General features: G+C 38.0%; 1 protein-coding gene across 2 annotated transcripts; it reads left to right on the forward strand.

Moving 5' to 3' along the window:
• Nucleotides 1-759: 759 nt before the first annotated feature.
• On the forward strand, nt 760-22,873 carry onecut2 (one cut homeobox 2). Of its 2 annotated transcripts, none has more exons than XM_077221316.1 (2): nt 760-2,182; nt 22,577-22,824. In XM_077221316.1, the coding sequence occupies exons 1-2, from the start codon at nt 1,089-1,091 to the stop codon at nt 22,683-22,685; spliced, it is 1,203 nt and encodes a 400-aa protein (XP_077077431.1). In that variant the 5' UTR covers nt 760-1,088; the 3' UTR covers nt 22,686-22,824. The 2 variants fall into 2 exon arrangements, with proteins under 2 accessions (XP_077077431.1, XP_077077430.1); XM_077221315.1 differs by having other exon boundaries at nt 761-2,172; nt 22,577-22,873.
• The last annotated feature ends 29 nt before the right edge of the window (nt 22,874-22,902 follow it).

The following is a 22,902-nucleotide window of genomic DNA, read 5'->3' on the forward strand; positions in this document are numbered from 1 at the left end:
TATTGTGGACTATACAGCACTGGGAAATTAATCTGCATAATTCATATTTTAAGTAATAATGTAAAGTAGGCCTTTATGTGATGAGCCAGTGTTAAATTATCAGAAAACACGAACAAAAAATAAGACTTGACATTTAAGCATGTGTTTAACTTGATTGAAATCTGATTTATGTTTTGATTGATAGATCGATGATAGATAGATAGATAGATAGATAGATAGATAGATAGATAGATAGATAGATAGATAGACTGTAAATATTTTTTAAATTTTTAAGTACAATCATCTTGGATGTTTAAGTCATATAAGTTAAATTACATTAAACTGACTTAAAAAACGAATTTAATCTTGTATAACTTATAATTTTTTTTTGAAAATTGCTTAACTTATTTGAGTTTAAACAATGTAAAAACATATGTTGCATTAACTCATTGATCATATAATTTGTTTTACAGTAAGATAATCCATCGAAGGAAAATAAACATATTCATGCACTAATTTGCCCAATACGCAAAATACACACAAATGCATAGATATAGAATATAGAATAAATAGTACATTAGAAATTTGTTCTGCATTTGTTATTTTATAGTTAAACTGCATATTATATTGTGTGATTGTGCTTATGTTTGTGTAGAGCATGAACTGGGTAAATGATCCGTTCGGAATGGCAGTAAAGGGACCGTCTGACGCCAGATTCCAGATGCAAAGACAGCCGCTCCGAACGGGCTCAGCGATTGGCCAGAGCGCTAATGAGCTGCACTCACGAGCAACGCGATTGGACAGATGACGCGTCAGTCAATGCGAAGTCTCCTCCCCTTTCAGCAGGGTCGGGTGCGCGCGGAGCAAAGCCCACCCCGAACACCTCCAGCTGCCCAAACAGAAGACGCAGGAGGAGTAGAGGGCTCGGACATGGGGAGAAATCAGCACTGGCCCGTCTGATAGAGATCGGTGTTTTTTATTTATTAGGGGAAAAAAACCGAGAGGCCTTAGCACAACCAAAAAAAAAAAAAAAAAAAAAAGAAAAGAAAAGAAAAAAAGGAGAGAAAACCCATCCCTAGCACAAAGCTGGACATAAATCAATGGACTGAATGAAGACTGCCTATACCGCCTATCGATGCCTGGCCAAGGATTTGGATGCGTACGCCATGAACCCAGAGATGACAATGGACATTGGCAACCTACATGCCGGAATAAGCCATGAGCAGGACTTGATGAGCCACAGCCCTCATCACAACCGCAATTCGCTACGGATACACCAGGATCTGAGCGTTGCGCCGTCGCGCTCCGCGATGGTGTCCAGTATGGCATCGATACTGGACGGTGGTGGTGGTGGAGGTTGCGCGGGAGGAGAGTATCGTCCGGAGCTTTCTTTACCGCTTCATCACGCCATGAGCATGCCGTGCGACACATCCCCACCCGGGATGAGCGGCACATACACCACCCTGACCCCGCTTCAGCCCTTGCCTCCCATCTCAACAGTATCCGACAAATTCCACCATCCGCATCACCACCACCACCACCACCACCAGCGTCTCTCTGGGAATGTGAGCGGCAGCTTCACTCTCATGCGGGACGAGAGGACACTACCAGCCATGAACAACATCTACAGCCCCTACCACAAAGATATGAGCGGGATGGGTCAAAGCTTGTCCCCTCTGGGTAACATCCACAACGCGCAACCAACGCTCCACAACTACGGGGCGCACGGGCACGATAAGATGCTAAGCTCCAACTTTGACGCACACACTGCCATGCTGGCCAGAGGGGACCAGCATCTCTCCAGAGGCCTCGGTGGCCCCACCGCGGGCATGATGCCGCATCTCAACGGGATGCACGGGTGCCACCCTCAATCCCACGGGCCCGTGTTGGCTTCCAACCGGGACAGACCGCCCTCCTCCTCCGGAGCGCCGGGTTCTGGCGGCTCGGGTCAGCTGGAAGAGATCAACACGAAAGAAGTGGCGCAGCGCATCACGGCCGAGCTCAAGCGCTATAGTATCCCGCAAGCTATCTTCGCTCAGCGGGTGTTGTGCCGCTCGCAGGGGACCCTGTCCGACCTCCTGCGGAACCCCAAACCCTGGAGTAAACTCAAGTCCGGCCGAGAGACGTTTCGCCGCATGTGGAAGTGGTTACAGGAGCCCGAGTTTCAGAGGATGTCGGCCCTTCGGCTTGCAGGTAAGACAAGGTATCTGCTTTTTTAAACAATCTTTCGTGTAAATGGAGATTTTGATTGGCAATATACTGGAGGATCAACCCTTATCATCATGTTGAGTTTATATTATTAAATGACAATGCACATTAATTGACTTGTGTGCATCATTATTTCTAAAGGCTTATGTGACATTTAATGTGCATTGTTTATTTCATGCACAAATGTTTTTATTTTGTTTTATAAACATCTAGACTCTAGAGTTGCACCACTACTTATAAACAGGTTGTTGATATATATACACACTGTTAAAAATAAAGGTTACAAAAGTGATTTCATAAAATAACCATTTTGGGTTCCCCAGAATAATTATCAGTTCTTAAAAGAACCATTTTTGGTTCCACATAGAATAATGATCAATTCTTAAAAAATATATATATATTTTTGCTTAGTATAAAGAACATTTTGAAAATCTAAAGAACCTTTTGTGGAATGGAGAGATTCCAAGGTTCTTCATGGAACTAGAATCCAATAAAGACCCTTTATTTTTGAAGAGTGAATAGCTGATGTTTTATTTTGATCCGCAGCGTGTCTATTGTTTACCTGCACATTCGCATTTACTTTAAAATAATAAAGATATTCAGTAAACACAAGTTAGGCTGGTGGATGTGGCGTGTTGTTGTGGAAGAGGTGCTTTAGTGTGTGTATGTGTGTGTGTGTGTTAAAGAAAGCCTTTCAGAGAGGTGCTGAATAGGGATGTGTTGGTAATTACTGGACTGTTATTCCCTCTCCTGCCCCGCTACATCAGGCTTGTTGCCCCCTCTAGCGCTGGGCGGTGCAGACCCCCTTTTCCTTTGTTCGGCTGAAGAAGAAAAAGCAAGAGCTGGATTTCCAGCTTCAGTGTAGTTTGGATGTGTTGTAGGTGTCGTGCTGTTGAATAGCATCCTATCAGTGCATTAAAATAAAAGCTTGGTGCGTATTGATTTTTAATTTGTAGGGTGATGCACAATTATTCACTGAAATAATGGACAGCTCTGATGCCTCATGCATTGTGCAACACAGACGCAAATAGCATGTGCATTAAGCCTTCAGCTGTTTCTGTTAAAAACAAACTACAAACCGTGTGCATTTCTGTATCTTTCTTAAATAACAACTATTTCAGTTGTCAACAAAAGGGTTTGGAGAAAGAGCGCGAGGATTGAGCCAACAATAGTTAAATTAAATTGCACATACCGAAACACAGGCATATTTATCAAAACATTCCATTGTGAGTGTCATTTATTCTTTGAATATGCATTGATGAAATGCCTTAAACGCACAGCCAGAGTCCCTGTAAGATGATTGTTTTGTAAACAAACAAATGGATCTTTCTTTCACCAAGAATATGATTTGAAACAGAAGGCTGTAAAGCTTCATTGGAGATGTTGGTAGGTGCTTTAATGCTGTTTCCCTGCAGGGCTCTGGTCTCACAGATGGCTTTGGGTTGGGGGGAAGGTATTATGTGATCTGCAGGGGAATTGAAAAGAAGAACAGAGGCTGCAGCGGCTCGATGAATTATTGATAGAAATCTCTGCGTGACCCTCAGCTCAACGCACAAAACGTCACCTTGTCTCGGGTTAAACAGGCAGAGATGTGCAGCTCAGCACCTGCCTTTTGTTCAGCGTTTCGGGAAAGAATGTGAACAAACAATGAGGAGTTGCACATCATGACATCATAAATGACATCATAAATGTCTGACCAAGGGAGAATTGCTCACCGTGCTTGAATTAAACCTTTACGTGCATGTATGCAAGCACAACAACCTCGCTGTAAACTCAGGCATTCGGCAAAAAGCCTTTATATAATGCTGAACCGATTATAACTGTCTTTAGGGGAAAATCAGCAAACTATCATCTTCATTTAGAACCTATAGTGGGGTCCAAAATCACCAATTTTTTAAAAATACTAAAATATTCTTCAATATTTAAATCTGGAAATAAACAACATATTTCTGATTGTGCACTATTTCTAGGTCACTAATCAAATGTAATGAAATGAGGGTCATTGATCATGTGACGGTCAGATTTTCATGCTTTCATTGAAGAAGCTGTTAATATTTAAATAATGATCTTCAGGTATATTTGCACAACTTTTCGGGGTCCTTGAGTGCCGCGGTCATTTAAGTCAATTTACTATTTTAATTCAAATTCAATTTGCAATAATTTGTATTGAAATGTCATGGATATTCATATTTTAATTATGTAATGTCTTATTCATGAAAGTTATTAAGGCATTCACTTGTATGGAAAGGTTAAGTGTAGTTCTATATAGAACTCTCAGATTCTTGACTTAATTTTAAACACTTTATGCCAAAAAATAAAAAAAGGTTCTATACAAGGAGAATTATCTTAAATAATTGCATAATACTTTTATGTTTAACAAGTTATTTCAAGTGATAACGTATGTTTTAAATTATAAAAAGTCCATAAAATAATGGGTATCGCTAAAAGGTTCTATACTAGAAGAAATGTCTTAAATTATTGCATAATACTTTAATGTCTAACAGATTATTTCAAGTGATAAAGTAAATTATGTCCTAAATTATAAAATGTAGTAAAAAGTCCATGAAATGATGGGAACTGCTAAAAGGTTCTACATACTCTATGAAGCGCCTTCGGAACACTTGAAGGTTCTAAATAGAATGTTTGTTGCGGTTCAGATGCATGATGTCACGGGTGAAACGAGCCTGTCTTTGCACTATTAATTTAGTCAAATGAAAGGTGTCGTCTGACTGGAGCTCATTCCAGTCGAAGCGCACAAGCAATCAGCCCGGAGACAAACCTCAGCCTGTGCCGTCCACTGCACACAAACAACTTTATTAACTACATGATCAAAGGGGACAAGCGCTGTTATACCCGTCAGGACGGGGAGATTGAAAAAGAGCGCAGGTGCTGGAGAAACACGGGGGCCAGAGACGGATAAATATACCTCCGACCTATGCCAGGCCATCTCTCTCCATTTGAGCTTCTGCGATGACTCTTTCAGACAACGACTGCAAGATATGAGATATGAAATATCTTTAGATACAGTGGAAAGTCTGAAATCACAACTATCACTTACAAATGATATTATCAGCGTCACAATTTGAGTGAAAAGTTGAATTTGTGAAGGTCTCAGTATTTGCAACAGCAAAACTTTATGAAAGAGTGGTCTGTCACATGATCAGTGACACTCATTTACTGATATTTGATCCCAAAAATACTCCTTTTCCAAAAAATAATTGGAAACACTTTACAATAAGGTTTCATTAAAATTAGTTAACTAGCTTAGTTTACGTGAACTAATAATGAACTGCATTCATTAATCTTTTAATGTTCATTTCAACATTTACTAATACGTTAATAAAATCAAAAGTTGTATTTGTTAACATTAGTTAATGCCCTGTGAACTAACAAGAACAAACAATGAACAGCTGTATTTATTAACTAATGTTAACAAAGATGATCAAATACAGTAACACATTTGTTGCTCATTTTTAGTTCATGTTAGTTAATACATTATCTAATATTAACAAATGAAACCTTATTGTAAAGTCTTACCATTTTTTTTTAATATCCAAAAACATTTATTTACAGGTTTGCATGAAAAAAAAGTCCCAGATTTTCACTGCAGTCTCAGACATTAGGACACCACCGTCTATTATATTGGTAGAATAAGAGGTCGATAATCAATAGAATGCATGCATATGATAAATTCTAATAGTGATTTAAAACAAAACTATGAAATGAAACATTTTTATTGCACAGCATGTCCTATGCAATTCTCTTAAAATACTTGAAAGTAGCAAATTGTGCATAGACTCCAAATAACCAGGCCTGGCTGATATAGCATATTGTTAGATATCTATCTATCACACTGAGGTTGTGAACTTTTCGTTTATATGCAAACAAATTATATTTATAATGATACAGGATGCACTATAAAATTCTCTTAAAATACTCGAAAGTAGGAAATTGTGCATAGACTCCAAATGACCAGGCCGGGCCGATATATTGTTAAATGACCACTGAGGTTGTGACCTTTTGGTTTGGATGCAAAGATGCAAAGAAATAATATAGGCCAGCATAGCATATCTTCAATGCCAGGACAGTCATGGATCGGTTTCTGCTTGACGAGGGCAGAACCAGACCAAAATACCAGTTTATTTTCATCCTGTTCGTTCAGTGTGTGAGTTATGTCACTTTCTCAAACAAATATGTGTTGCTGAACGACGGCGGATCAATGCGTGTAATCTCTTAAAGATTAAAAGGGCATTAATGCTGGCAACAATAACATAAACGTGTGCACCCAGCTTGCATTGATCTGGAACCCGATCCGGACCTGTTCCAGTAAAGCTGACGCTGGAGGAAGGTTCCCAGCAGAAACCGACTGACTCCACGTTAAAGAGACTCCTGACGGGCTATTCTGAGCCGCGAGCCGCCGGTAAAAGATCATTAGAGCTGATGAAGCCGCTGGAATGAAGGAATAACCAAGCGTGGATGTTTTCCAGTGAATTTTAGCAGGCCTGCGCCCGGTGACCTTCACAGAGACCGGGACGCTCGCCTCGGATAATCATAATGGCTTTACGCTGCTTTGAAGGACCTTTTTCAGTGATGAGATTCTCTTCTCAAGCCAATGCGTGCGTAACCCGGGCCGAGAGAGTGAAATAATCCCGGCAGAGATACGATTGAACAACTGATTTTGTCAATCTCCTTAAAACAGGGTAATTCAATCACATGGAAGATGTCCTGACATTACATTACAGTTATGGAAAATTAGCATTGGCCTGTCATATGACTAAGATTATGCTTTATTTGTTATTCTAGTTGACGTTATAAGACGGTACTGAAACTGTTAGGCGTTTGAATATCTTTAAATTGACCAAACTCACACTTATCTGTGTTTCACTTAGCTATATATTCCATAGAGATAATAATATTCTTGGTTGCACTTTATTTTAAGGTGTCCTTAAGTACTGTGTGTAATATACAACATGTAGGGTTAGGGTAAATTGCATGTAATTATGCATAATCTACTGTTATTACTATAGTAGGTACATGTGTAAAACTAAAAATAGTGTTACCATATTATTTATGGTGTGGTGTTTTATATTGGAAATGTATTTGTTTCACTCATCAATAGCTTTCTGAACACTAAATCATGTTAAATGAGTGTCTTTATTATTTTTTGCCACATATTTCCTTTTGCCCCGTTTCAATCAATCAGCCGGGTCTGAAAGTCGGAAAATGCTTAAATTACTTTTTCATGACAAATGATAGTAATTTTGATGAAAAGAGCTTGTGCTTTAATGACAGCATGCTTTGTTTTATGCCAGAAGTGCCTCGTTTTAACATTTTAAACATTTAAATCCCATATTTTCTGTATTCTCAGGCTTTTGCGTGGCGTTGTATGTATTATCCTCCTCGTATATCTTCTATCTCAGTGTGTTTATGCAGTAGGTGTTTGTTTGTCAGTTTGGAGGTTGTGATTATGAATATCTCGTGATTGGGGATCATCAGCACCGGTCGGAGCAAAGGCCAATGTTTTTGGTCTCTCATCCCACAAAACCTCCTGCAATGCTGCCGAAAACATCCAGCAAAAACATGTTTTTATCACTGAGGGAATCTGTGGGGGATTCGGTGGTCTCTCAGTTTTTCTTCCAGCCTTATTTTACGTGAGGTTTGTGTTCCAGGCAGCACTGGTTTTGTGTTAGTGATCTGCAAATGAATGATAGAAATAAACTTGTGTCTGCTGCATGACAAAGTTTATTCCTTGAAGAATAGGCAACAACGTTTAACTTCAGCTATGAGGAAAGAGAAAGGTTCATGTTTGCTTTCCAGAGGAGAGGAGCTGATAAGAACTTGCGTAATGAATCAGTCATTATTTGGCCCAAATGTTCTTTTAAATAGTGCTTTTGTTCGAGGAATAGATAGAAAATCCATTGCAGTTCTTTCTACATTTACGTTTATGCATTTGGCACACAGTTTTATCCAAAGTGACTTACATTTCATTGAAGCAGTTCATGCATCTGCAATATTTTTCCTTATAACGCAAAAGGAGAAATCTTCAATCTTCATGCAAACCTTTATGCAGACGCGGGTCTGTCAAGCTCCAAAAATAAGACCATAAAGTACGTTTGTTTGACATAGTATGGATTGTTGATATGATTTATAGTGTTTTTGGTTATTATTGGAGCTAAATGAATACTGTTGGTGTGTGGAAAAGAGCGGATCTTAATATCTGCTTTTATGTTGCGAGGATGAAATAAAGTCTTATTTGGAATGACATGAAGATGTATAAATTATGACATATGCATATATATTCAAATAATTAAGTATTTTGAGAGTATAGGGACTTTTTTACGTCATATGCAGTGCTTGATGGGAGTGGGCGGAGCTAACGGGCTGTTTAAACTCTCTGATTGGTGGAATTTTCTGCATAGCATCATGGGTAATGTAGTTTTCATAAACTATCTTAAGAATGAGTTGTAATAATGCAGGCTAACGGCTTCAACAGAAGCAAACACCATTGATTAACAACTGCGTAACTCACAATTGAGCTGTCTTTAAAGTTTTATAAGTTATCATTAAAATTCTGTGTCCCTATGGACGTGTTGCGCTATTTGTGTTATCAACATTAATTAACATGAACTAACAGTGAAAGTGCATTTTTTAATCTTAGTACATTTCAACATTTGCTAATACATTATTAAAATCAAAAGTTGCATCTGTTAGTATTATTATTCAAAGGACCTGAGCTGACATAGACTAACTTATGTTAACAAAGGTGAATAAATACAGAGGATTGCTCATTTTTAGTTTTTGCTAGTTAATGCATTAGACTAATGGGACTTTATTTTAAAGTTTACCAAATATTTTTTTCACGATGTGATGCAATCAGTGTGGACTTTTAAGACGGGTTGTTTCTTGCCAAACAAAGATACGAGTAAAAAAATAACTTCAGCTCCAAATGTATGTATCCTTAGTAATCAGTGTTGCTTGTTTATCTGTGCGCTCGTAAGCACTCAGTGTGTTTGTGAAGCTGATTGGACGGCTGGCTGATGTTGTTGACGAGTGTTACCTCATCAGCATTGTTTGTGAGCGTTCTGATTGGCTGTATCAGTGTGCTGATGTTTCTGTCTGGCAACAAACCTTTGAACCACTGATGTCATCATGTCAGATGAACTCTGACCTCTTACTCACTTGATCAGGGAACATTTGTTTTGTCCCTCAGGGAGATCAAGCGATACAGCGATGCACCGCTCATTTTGGGTTGTTTTGTTTCTGTAAAACATTCAGACCAGTTTAAGTGTTTATTTTATTGCACTTTATCCAGTTGCATCAGAGAGTCTCAGTACTTTTACAATTATATTCTGAAGGTTTCATATGTCATTCGCCAGATTTATAGAACATTTTATTCATTGATTAAGAACCTGTTGTGGAATTAAAAGGTTTCATAAATGTTAAAGGTTTTTTATGGACCCATAGATGCCAAAAAAATAACCTTTATTTTCATCTATATTCTGAAGGTTTGTTCATTTATCATTTGGCAGAATATTTTAATCCTAAAAACTGTAAATATGATGATAATACTGTGATAAATTAACTACACTCTTAATAGAAGAAACATTTTGGTAGTTCTAAAATAACCAAAATTGATTAAAGTCTCCCAGTGGTGAAAATCAAGTTTTTAATGTTGTTTATGTGTCTATGTGGTGTTTTTAATATGCTTTAAGACAAATCATGTGTAAATTCATAAGTCGACAGCATTGGTGAGTATTTTCTCCTTAAAACTGCAGTGAACCAAAGACAGTCTCAAAAACACGGTTTGAAATCGCTGAAATCGCAACCAATCAGATCAACGTGTGATCGTCAACGAGTGGATCTCTGAGCTGAGTGAAATTAGTGGAGGCGGGGCTCATTTGCATATTCATAGAACCGCGGATACTAAATGTGGCAAGGGTTACATTCAAGATATTTTAAGGCATTTTTCGATGAAAAACGTTTAAATATGTAATTTTGGTGATCAAAGATGAGTTTTAAAGGATTAAATGATTGTCTACAGGGGGACTTTAAAAGACATCAAGACTAGAAAAAATATCCTGCAGTATTTCACATACTTGATCTAATGAATCACACTCACATCTTTATTGAATGAATGCATAACAAACCATTTTGGGGTTGCTGTATTTGGTGGAGCCGGTGCTGATGGCCGAAGCGATGATCAACTGCAGTGAACGCGTGACTCTCTCTCTCTCTCTCTCTCTTTCCTTCCCCTCCCCTCCTCCATCTCTCGGCGAGGTGTCCGGCCTCCACATTAAGGATATCCGCACAATGCACAGAATGACACAGCTAAGTGCAAGTCTACAGCATAATGCATTTAGCAAGTCCTCTCGCTCTAACACACACACACACACACACACACACACACACACACACACACACACACATACGCATGCTTAGAAAAGGGTTGATATCGAGATGGGAAGCGTTTGAGCACGAGAGATCACACGTCTGTGAGAGTATGAAACACTACCCGAATTAAAAAAAGAGTGATTTTCTCTCATCTGTTATGGGAGGTTTCACCCGAACAAGTGAAAACATCATTACTGATCGTGTTTTGTGGCGAAATATTGATCTGATGTCACCCACCGCCTCCCTCACTCGCCTCCTCTGTTTCGCTGTACTGTAGGCCTATCTCTCGCTTTTTCTAATCAGATGCATGAGGTGGGAAATTTAAAGTCTTGATTGTGTTTCTGTCTCTACTAGATCAGGTTTTCCTGCTTGAATGTTGATTATTTTCCTCATATTCTCCATTGTTGCGGCTCCTCTCTTCCCAGTCTGTCAGTAACGCTCTGTTTACTTCCTGTCTATATGAAGCCCCTCCTTCTGAAAAGCACACTGTGCTCTGATTGGTTGGATTGATCAGTGTGTTGTGATTGGTCGAGCGCTTCGAGTGTGTTTGGGAAATGTCCCGCCCCTTACCATAACCACCAGTTTAACACACTACTAACTAACTCACGCAGGCTCCGCCCCTTTATTCTGCATATTAATTATTTAAATGAGGAATATTGTGACGTGTTCGTTCCCGGAAGAAACTCAAGACTACAATGGAGGCGTTTCAGGAGTTCAGAAACACTGACACTGATATACAGGATAATTCTGGAGCTCAAACAGCAACATTAAACACACTGAAGAAAGATAAACGTGAAAAAGCATAAAATGACCAAGATTCAGTAAATTGTATTACAAGTGGTTTAGGTTTTAATGTTTCAGACCAGACTTATTATTAGTGATATGTATGGAAGCTTGTTTCCACCACAGAATAAAACATTTTAAAAGATAATTGCGACTTTTTATCTCACAATTGCGAGTTTATATCATGCAATTCTGATTTTATATCTCCCAATTGTGTGTTATAAATTCAGAATTGCGAGATATAAACATGCAATGCTGAGAAAAAAAGAGTTTATTTCTTGCAATTGCGAGTTAATATCTCACAATTGTGACTTTATAACACGCAATTGGGAGATATAAAGTCAGAATTGCATGATATAAACTCGCAATTCGGAGATAAAAAGTCAAAGTTACCTTTTTCATTTTTTATTCTGTGGCGGAAACAAGCTTCCATAGATATGCTATATTATTAATTGGCTGATATATTTTAGATGATCGGTATATTGCACAATAATTCTAAGTTGAATCTGAATTGGTGTAGGATTTACTTTGAAATTTCACAAGTACAGCAACTAACAGTGAATCAAAGGTGGCATTTCTACAATAATCTTTGTTTTATTTATGCAGTCTGCATTGTGTAAATCTGGTCACATAAGTGTCTGGTTCAGTGCAGATTGTTCCTGTAAAGCGTCTGATCTCAGGGTTTTTTCAGCGCATGTATAATTCAGTGCTAGTTTTTGTGAAGTCACGGCACATAATGTACCGAGAGTAAAACTGCGTGTGATGAGAAGACTCGACAATGGGACACCAGATCTACTTTCTTAATACATGTTTTATAGCGAACGATTCATTGGCGCTTGTTATTGTAAAGAATTGTAATCTTATAACAGTTTGATCTCTGAAAAGACTTTTCTTCTCAGCTGATGTCATGCGTGCCATTGTTGGTTTATGTAAATATCTTTAACGTGCCTTTAATTTTTGTTGTGCTGCATTAGTGCACTTCCAGGTGAAAGAAAATAAAGTACGGAGAAACTGATACAAAATTAGTCACATGAAACAAAGACGTACAAATGTGGCAGTTTGATTTAAATACATTTAAAGGTAATTTTTTTCAAAAAAACAAAAACAAATCAGTAGCCAATATACAGACTATAATGTAGGCAGGCCTGTGTGTGTGTGTGTGTGTGTGTGTGTGTGTGTGTGTGTGTGTGTGTGTGTGTGTGTGTGTGTGTGTGTGTGTGTGGTGTGTGTACATAGGCTATATACTTATATGTTAGATGGAATCAATCGTGATTTATCGATTTGGCACCACTAATATATATATATATATATATATATATATATATATATATATATATATATATATGCACACAAAAATCATCAGAGAATCAATAACGGATCAAATATGGTCTTACTGTATAATATGAAATTTGTTTTTTATTCTAATTCATTTATTCTCTGAATTTCAGTAGATCTAGTTGGATCTTAGAAGATTTTCATTCAATTTTTTAACTTCCAAATTATTATTATGATACATGTTTTAATAGCAATCCTGTACACGTTTTAATTTTAATTTATTTATTAATGTAGCCGCTTGATGTTTTTCAGAACAAAAAGAAATTCCATTTTTCATTTTATTATTATTGTCTTCAGATCATCCAGTTGAATTCTGCCAGTTAAATTCAATTTTTATTTGATTTTATAAGTGTTAGTATAGTTTCCAAATTGCCATTAGCATTTTTTTTTTTACTACAAATTAAATTCCAGTGCATCTAATTGAATACAGATTTCAATAGACGAGGTGATGAGAAAACAGGCCGGTCTTCGGGTTCCTCATTAATTACTGAGAGTGTAAACTGATACTCAACACAGGCAAGAACTGATGGGTTTCATCCAGCGAACGACGGCGGCGCGGTTAGGACAATTCCACTGGACGTTTCCTCTCTCACACACATTGATTTACATTTGCCAGCGAGGAAAGATAAACCAGAGCGACTCTTACCCGTTTGATGAAAGGCCAGGGAAACCTGAGGGATCGATCGGATTGATTGAACCCTACCCCTTTTAGAAAAGCCCAAAGTTGACACCCCTCTCCCACCGCGGAAATGGTAAATCCCTTTGAATAATATAATTGCTTTTTGGATCGCACTGTAAAGCGCCACGAGAGCCAGTCCTGATGGAGTCACTGTTGCGTGGACGACCATTGACGGCTGAGATTGTGTCTCAGTGTGTGTGTGTGTGTGTGTGTGTGTGTGTGTGTGTGTGTGTGTGTGTGTGTGTGTGTGTGATTGTTTCGGCCACAGTTACCCATTTTCCACCAAAAAAGAACGGGTTCGGAACTGGTGCTGGTTCAAAGTTGGTTCGGAGTTGGTTCAACTTGCGAACCTCCTCAGAACCTGTTTGTTTTTCCACTTCTAGAGCGCCCAGCGAACGACGTCGTTACGTCACTGTGTACGTCGCTTTACGTCTCAGCTAGAAACGCTTGCAAGTACAACATTACTTTGGGATTATCTCTTACTCGTGAACCAAGAAGGCTTTAAAAACAATTGAAATATGTAAGTCTTTTAATCTTTTCCTTTGATATGTAATCTTTTCTGATAAGTTATGTACACCTGTCTTGTCTTTTTTTTCTCTCCGTTTATTTGTTCTATTTTGTGACTGTTTTCTTCTTTGCTTACATAATGTTTTCAATAAAAAAAAATTAAAAAAAAAAGCTAGAAACGCTTGCGCCAACTTCAAGCATAACAATTACAATGCCGGACTACAACGTGTTTCTGCAAATGTTTCTCCTGGCTTTGCGGTCAGAAAAGATGTTTAGGACACATCTAAACCCGCCCCCAGCCCCCGACGTAAGCATGACGTGGTAAAAGAACGGTTCTCTGGTTCTAGTCCAGCAAAGAGTTGGTGCCGCTTTGGAACCAGTTTTCCTGGCCGAGAACCGGTTCTTTGGCTGTCGAAACACAAAGAACTGGTTCGCGCGCAGGCACCGGCTCCGAACCGGCTCTCAAAACGCTTTGGTGGAAAAGGGGTAAGTAAGCAGAATAGCAAATGATGACGGGGAAATTCACTGCTCCACAAAAGCGGCAGTCTGAGCTTTTATCCAGAGCAAGACTGAAGCGAAGCCATCGTAAAGAGCGCGCTTCAGGAAGTAAACATTGATCCTTTATTTTACTAGAGAACAGAGTCTGTCTCCTGCACAACAAACACAACTGGAATTAATCTCTGTCTTCAGAGGAATTCAACATTAAACCATTGGGATGCTAGTCGAAACATTTAGAACCAATCTTTATAAGGGATAGAAATCCGTATATTAATTAGTAAAAAATAATTTGATTGCTAATAGAATATTGAATTATCATCCTAAGGGTTCTTAATCCTCAAATAGGATTTTATTGCAGAAAATGACTTTGGTTTATCCAGCAGGATTATATTTGCTTTTTTTAGGATTCTCATTGATCTCATTAGGATCCTTTAGGATTTGTTCTTACAAATTATGAATTTCAATTCCATTTCGAATCCTGTATTTATTCCTTAAGGAGTTTGCTGACTAATTTACATACAGTTGCTCTATATTTTTCATTATAAAACAAAATTGCTCTTTAGATATGAGAATAAACGTTTTAATCTGTTAATCCTGCTTTTTAGAACAGTGTGTGTCTGTGTGATATATAATAATATAATATATAATACATAATATGTAGGCTATATATATATATATACTATTCAAATTTTGATAGTTATATTTCTAATATATAATTGTACTATAATATTATAATTTAAATATTAATTTATATGTATATATTTAAAATCCAATATAGATAAAATACATTTTTTAAATAATAGTAGGCCTATATATTAACTATTTAAAATAGTTAGTTATATTCGTAATATATATATATACACACACACATATACCTGTATGTGTGTTTATATTTTTTACAGTGTACACACACACACACACACACACACACACACACACACACACACACACACACACACACACACACACACACACACACACACACACACACACACACACACAGACACTCCAAGTAAGATTTAGTATTTATATTCCTTATATATCTATATGATCAAAACACATCAGCTCTAAATGATGGGATATTTGGAGAGAACCCTGCAAACGCATATGCATTAACATGACCTGTGCGAATGTAGAAGTTGTGAATGTTCTGCATGTTTTCATGAGCGCATCAGTAATGGAGGACTGAGTGGAATGGCGTTCACTGATTATGTTTCTGCTGGAGTCTGATGGGTGAACAGCGCCACCTACTGCTGAGCACACACTGATATACTGGAGAAGAGAGGAGTGTGTTCATATCGCAAACGTCTACAGACCATTCTTACAATATTCATTGCATGACAAATTAGTCATCATTGTAATAAATAATCTGTGGTGTTGATATATCAGTCTAATTGTATTTTTGCATGAAGAAAATGTGAGTGGAGACAATCTCAGGATGAGATTTTTGCCATTTCTAGTTCATACAGAAATGCACCTGGCCAATTTTATCACATCTTTGTCTTTTCATGTTTTCTGTATTTAAACATCTTTACATAAAAATAACTGTATAATGAAATGCACATGCAGGATTAACAGAATAATGCATGTTTATTCTTTTATCCCTTGTTTTATAATGGAAAATATAGAGCAACTGCATTGTCATTTAGTCACATTTGCTTGTGCAAATGATTGAGATTAAGATGCCGGAATAATCTGGAGATGAACGGGTTAATTGTTCTTCAGGATAAAGCACTGAATGTGTGTCTGACTTTCAGATCCCTAAACACTCACTTCTGAGCTTCTGCTGCCATTGTTACTGCATCAATTATACATGCAAAGTGTGGAAATATTGCTGTGCATTTGTCTTTATCAAATATTTAGTTTAAGCGCGCTATGATAGGGGCTGACGGGGTGTGTGTGTAGATTTTACACACACACACACACACACACACACACACACACACACACACACACACACACACACACACGAGTCTCTCGGACGTCTGTCTGCAGCGCTCAGCAACTTACTCTGAGTGCAAGACCTGCGCTTTCTCTCTCTCTCTACGCTTGGCTTTTTGCCGCCTTAATTTTATGACAAATGGGTCTGCTGCGCTGTGTGTGTGTGTGTGTGTGTGTGTGTGAGAGAGAGAGAGAGAGAGAGAGAGAGAGAGAGAGAGAGAGAGAGAGAGAGAGAGAGAGAAAGAGAGAGAGAGAAAGAGAAAGCAAGTCTCATAATGAGGGTGTGAATGCAGCAGAAGTGGAAATACACACACACACACACTGTGTAAAACCACACTGGTGTGTGTGTCGCCTTTATTTACACCGTAGTTTCCTTTTACATAATAGTTTTGTACTCAATTGAGCTCTTAACCTGATTTCTATTGATCTGGCCCAGACTCGGTTGTGCATACTTAATTCGGAGAAGTAATCAAATCAAATCTTGACACACTCACCCCACACACACACACACACACACACACACACACACACACACACACACACACACACACACACACACACACACACACACACACACACACACACACACACACACACACCCTCTCTATCTCTCTCTCTCTCTCTCTCTCACACACACACACACACACACATTTGCACCCAGACACATGTACACTCCTACACACACTCTCTCTCTCTCTCTCTCTCTCTCTCTCTCACACACACACACTTACACACACACTCTCTCTCTCTCTCTCACACACACACACACACACTTACACACTCTCTCTCTCTCTCTCTCACACACACACACACACACACACACTCTCTCTCTCTCTCACTCACACACACACTTACACAATCTCTCTCTCTCTCACACACACACTTACACACTCTCTCTCTCTCACACACACACACACACACACACACACACACACACACACACACACACACACACACACACACACACACACACACACACACACACACACACACACACACTCTCTCTCTCTCTCTCTCTCTCTCTCTCTCTCTCTCTCTCTCTCTCTCTCTCTCTCACACACACACACACACACTTACACTCTCTCTCTCTCTCACACACACACACACACACACAATAAAAAAAAAAAAATTTTAAATGAGTTTAACCGTTGTGATAAATCTGTTGTGAGTTGGACAGTCTGATATTATGAATTGATATTTGCATTTTTGTTCAATGGTGTGTTTTGCATTACATCTGTACTTTAGCTTTAGCTGTGTTTACTGAGATCAGCGCAACAAACTCAAACACGAGTCAGCAAAATCCACAATCATTAAAACTGCTGAAACACTTTCATATACATTAATTAGAAATTATGCCCGAGGCCACGAGAAACTCAGTCCTGCAGATACAAGCAAAGCTGGTTTAAATGGACTGACTGAAGAACACTTCTTTAGTAATATATACATATATATATGAAGTGCTTTGCAAAAAGTCTGCATTATTATTCTACACATAAGTCATGTTTTAATTGCTAGACGGTTTGTGAATACCATTGAGACTATGTCTAGAATGAAATAGCTGACTATCCTGCTGTTTAATGTACATTTACTGAGCATTATTTACTGCCTGCTATTTTTACAAATAGCATGTGGAACAGTATGCAATGATAAATGATTTTACTTACAGAGCAAAAAATGATTTTCTTCCTGCACAAATATGTTTTCCAGCAGAAATATCTAAACAAAGAGACATTTACTGGAGAAGCAAAATGACTGAAGATAACAAGTCTTGCTTCATGATAAATGTATCAAAATTGCTTAAAACAAGAACAAATATCTGCCAATGGCGCCAGAAATGTTCTTGTTTACCCTTAAGTTTATTTTTCTAACGCCATTCACAAATAAGGGGCTATATGTAGGACTTTTTCATGCATTAATCACTTTTGTATTGCCAATCTGTGAACAGCTTGTAGAGAAACTTCAAAAACGAGACCTTCCATGTCTATGAAGACTGATTTTATGTGAAGGACTCGGGACGTTTTTCCCGGGAAAATCTTAAGGATGTAATGGTTAAGCGCCTCTGTTCCGTTCTATGACACATGAAACTAATGCTTATGTTCAGGAAAGTGCCGAAAGAGATATCCTGTAGGGTGAATTAAGGGTGAATGGGACAGTATAACTATACAGAGTTTATTTTCTCACCTAATGAGTGAAAATAAATTATTTTTTTGCTGAGCCCTAGCTGTGAAACCCCATAATCAAAATTGGATGCCCTTATTGGTGTGACATCATGTAGGTGGGCGGGGCATCAAACAGGAAGTTGACCCTGAAATACATGAACTGAGGAAAATGACATTAGCTTTTGCTGATTTCACAATAAGGTCCTAAAATTGTCGCAGCTACTATATTGTACAATTTTTTGATGGAAACACAAATATGATGCACTACTGATACAAAATCAATACAAAAAATTTTTAATATCATGTTTCTATATTCAGAATAGCCTTAATAACCTTGCAATAGAGAACCATTGTTTATGCTCTGTATGCTCTAAATCAGTGGTTCCCAACCTCTTTATTTGTGTAAGCCCTAATCTACCACAAAAATATTCATGAACTAGATCGATTTTGCTAAAATGAAATGACCAAATTCTGAAAATAGAAACATTATACTTAACTTTTTTTTTTAGTGATTTTGTTGCAGTAATAAACCATATACATGTTTCCATTAAAGGTTTGTGCAGGTTAAATGCATTTGTCAAACAGTTAATTCATGGAGACACCCAACATCTCATCCAAATAACCCCCCTTATTTGTTAATTTGTTAACAAAAAAACTAATTTGTTTTGTACGAATTTTTGGTCCTGAAGCATTTTTTAAAATTGTTTACTTGATTTTTTAAATGTTTTCAATGACTTTTGGCCTTCGTTTACCTCAATTCCATGTGTTTTACTGTATGAATTGTGTGTGGATTTATAAACATTGAGGAATAAAGTTAAACAGAAATAAAAATGACTCTAATAAATAAACAGGAAAAGCAAATTTGCATATAAAATTATATCAAAGTATGAACTAACTTGCGCAATACAGTAGATATGCTTACACTACCCTAAATTAATGAAAAGATGTGCTGTCCCAATCACCCAAATATTACCAAAAAAATAGGTTTTGGCTCAGTTTACATAAAAGTGTATGTAACACATCCTTTCATTATAATATAAACTTTTTTTCCTGTTCAAATGGATAGGTAACATCTTCAGTATTACAGAAATGTATCATGTGATGGGCTGATGTTTTTAATTTGTGGCAAGAAACCTTCAGGAATTCAAAAACTGTCCCAATCACCCCATAATTCACCTACTGTAAAGTCAATGTGGCATGCAAAGGAAGGGGATTAATTCAATCTATAGTCTCACATCTATAGTCTCAAAAATAGCCTACTTTAGAATGAAAGTATCATAACAGTGTAATTTGAATGACCTCATCTATCACATGATGCCGGTGAGTTGCAGAGCTCATGCAAATTCTGAACTGCTGTTGCACACCGCTGTCATTTTTGTTGTGTTTATTGAGAGGAAAGCGCACAGCATATATTCACATATTCATCTAAAGGTCTCTCTGCTGTATCAGGATGTTTGTTAATAGTATATCGCCGCAAATGCATTTCCAACTTCTTTTTACTTATAAGCAAAGAACGAAAAAAAACGTTGCTGTGAGTATATCGGAGCATTGACTCGCGTTCAGTCTCTTGTGCGTGTGCGTCACGTGTGCACGAGCTGTAAACGCTGCTGCAATTCACTTAATGGCCACCGGTGGCGCTAATAACAAGGGTTTCTAAAGTATAGCCTACATATAGCCACTTTAAGCACAACTCACTTAATTTAGATTTTTTTGGTCTTTCAGAAAACAAGACTTAAGTCATTTTGCTTCTCAAGTAAATGGGTGTAATGTAAGAATTTTTTAGATATTTTTAATGGAAATCAAGATAAAAATGCTAAGCGAAGAAACATATTTTGCAGTGCATGCAAATTGTTGGCAAATTGTCTCATTGGTGTATCTAGTTCTGTGAGTTTTCATCTCATAAGTCAATCATATTTAAGATGATTTGTTTTGCATTTTAATTTTGTTGAGCATCTGGACTTTCAGCAGTCTGATCAAATATTGTGTCCAAGAAAAAGAAAAACAGATCGAAGGTAAATTAATCGCATTTGAAAAGCAAAAGGAAGTGCGTTACATTGTGGGTTACAGTATATTAGTGCACATATATCAACTTCTCGCTCCAATTATCAGGTGATCATGTGTTTTTGGTCTCTGGACTCAATCATGATAAAAGACCCTAAAAATAAACTCAGAAACGGCACACCAGTGCGAGTGAATTACTCTGGGAATCTTGGTGGTCACAGAAGTAATTATCTGGAGGGAATCTACCCTCACTTCAAATAATCTAAAGCTTTCCTGTGAGACACACTGATCCCAGAGCAGTTTAGATGTCCTGATTCGGAATTAGTATCTATTAAAACACAGAGAAGGTTTGTTTTAATTGCAGTGCTGTAATTAACTAAAACTATTAATTGAAATTTTAGATGAAAAACTTAAACTTAAAAAACTTAAGGAAAGACAATTCTAAAACTACTTCAAAATTTCACCTTTAATTCAATTTGTTACTTGTTATTTCTTTGAAATTATTTTTAAATTTACTTGCAATTTTTTGATTGAAACACCAATTTTTTTTCAGTGTAGGATTTACCTGCACAGTTTCGGCACAGTGCCACCTAGTGGTCGATATATATTTTTGCTCATTACTTCTGAAGAGTTTAACCAAAAATCACAAGACTGGTCTCCAGTACCGCTGCTAGACATTTTGGTGCCCTAAGCATAATTCCTTTATGGTGCCCCCCGCCCCCGGGAAAAAAAAAAAACGTTTATTTTTGCCGGTTTAACTTTAACTTTTTAACGCGCAATCCAACGGAACACTGAGGCGGCGGCGGCACCATCGTTACTTTCTAGAGCAATTAAATACTCTTGTTCCGCCTGTCTTGTTATATACATCCCTAAAAAGTGCCTAATAATATTTCTATAATGAAATAATATCGGCACTATAATTATTATGACTATGATATGATGATTGATTTTTCATTAGGCTATTTTTGGTGCCCCCCTCAGCACTTGGTGCCCTACGCACAGCGCGTGATGCGCGTGGTGGGAGCGGCGGCGCTGCTGGTCTCTTTAGATTCGGTGCAGCATGCCGAGTCGAACATTATCCGATTTTCCCTTATTGTACATTTTTTATTTTATCGTAAAACTTTATGTTTTACGAATACATTGGCGTAATGTTACGAAACCCTGTATGTGTTATCAGCACCATGCACTGGAAGTACTCATAAAGTTTCCGGGCAGTGCCAACTTGTGGTAAAAAATAATGAATAAAAAACAAAAAAGGCTAATAGCTTTTGATAACTTTTGCCTATTGTAATGAAACTGTTATTTATAGATTCCTACAAATCTAGCCATAGTCAGACAAACTTTCTCTCCGCCTTTTTATTTTCTTTAAAAACCTACTTTTCGAACTCCTCTTAAACTGTTTGTCCGAATTTCACCAAATTCAAGCCAGATCATATTCAGACCATGCCAGCAAGAAGTTATGAATTTTGTAAAAAAATTTCATATACCACGGCACATCAACGAATTTGATGATATATTGCCACAATGCATCTGAGGCTGTATCTCTAGAAAGATTTGATATGTTGACACCAAACTTCAAACACTTGTCATTGTCACCCAACACTGACCACACCAGATCAATTTGTTGTCAGCACCACCTATTGGTCAAAAGTAATAAGCAATTATGTCACATCACAGACAGCAACATAGTGTCTGCCCAGATCCAGCCCACATCTGGTGCCGTGTGGATTCCACATGTACCAATTGTGGGCCTGATCTGGGCCGACACAATGTTGCTGTCTGGGATTACACAAATGATTGTATTTATGGGCTTTCAACTTAAAACTCTCTTCTTTTCTCATAGTTGCAGTTGGTCTCTGCCTTGATTTTTACCTCTGGCCCCTTACTTGCATGCAGCTATATTGTATTATGTAATTGTAATCTTATTGTAGGTGGTGCAATAAACCTCTGGGCTGATCCTCATTTCAAAGTAATAGCATGCAAGTTTTTTCCCCCCCAAATGCATAAATATAAAACATCATATACGTGTGATTGATTCTAATGTGTTTATTCTCTTTCTCTTGTGTCTCCTTTCTAACAAACGAAACCCCCGAAGCGTGCAAAAGAAAAGAGCAGGACCCGAGCAAAGACAGGAGCAATACACCAAAGAAATCGCGGCTGGTTTTCACAGACCTGCAGCGAAGAACACTTCTGGCCATCTTTAAAGAGAACAAGCGCCCGTCCAAAGAAATGCAGCTGACCATCTCGCAGCAGCTGGGACTGGAACTGAACACTGTAAGCAACTTCTTCATGAACGCCCGCAGACGCAGCCTGGACAAATGGCTGGACGAGGGAAGTCCGGGCAACACGTCGTCCACCTCCAGCACTTGTACCAAAGCGTGATCCTGGGATGGGAGGGTAGGGGAAGGGGATGGGATGGGG

This window comes from Siphateles boraxobius, unplaced genomic scaffold, assembly GCF_051911475.1.
Source record: "Siphateles boraxobius isolate OS27281-9 unplaced genomic scaffold, OSU_SipBor_1 81, whole genome shotgun sequence".
In the NCBI taxonomy this organism is placed as follows: domain Eukaryota; kingdom Metazoa; phylum Chordata; class Actinopteri; order Cypriniformes; family Leuciscidae; genus Siphateles; species Siphateles boraxobius.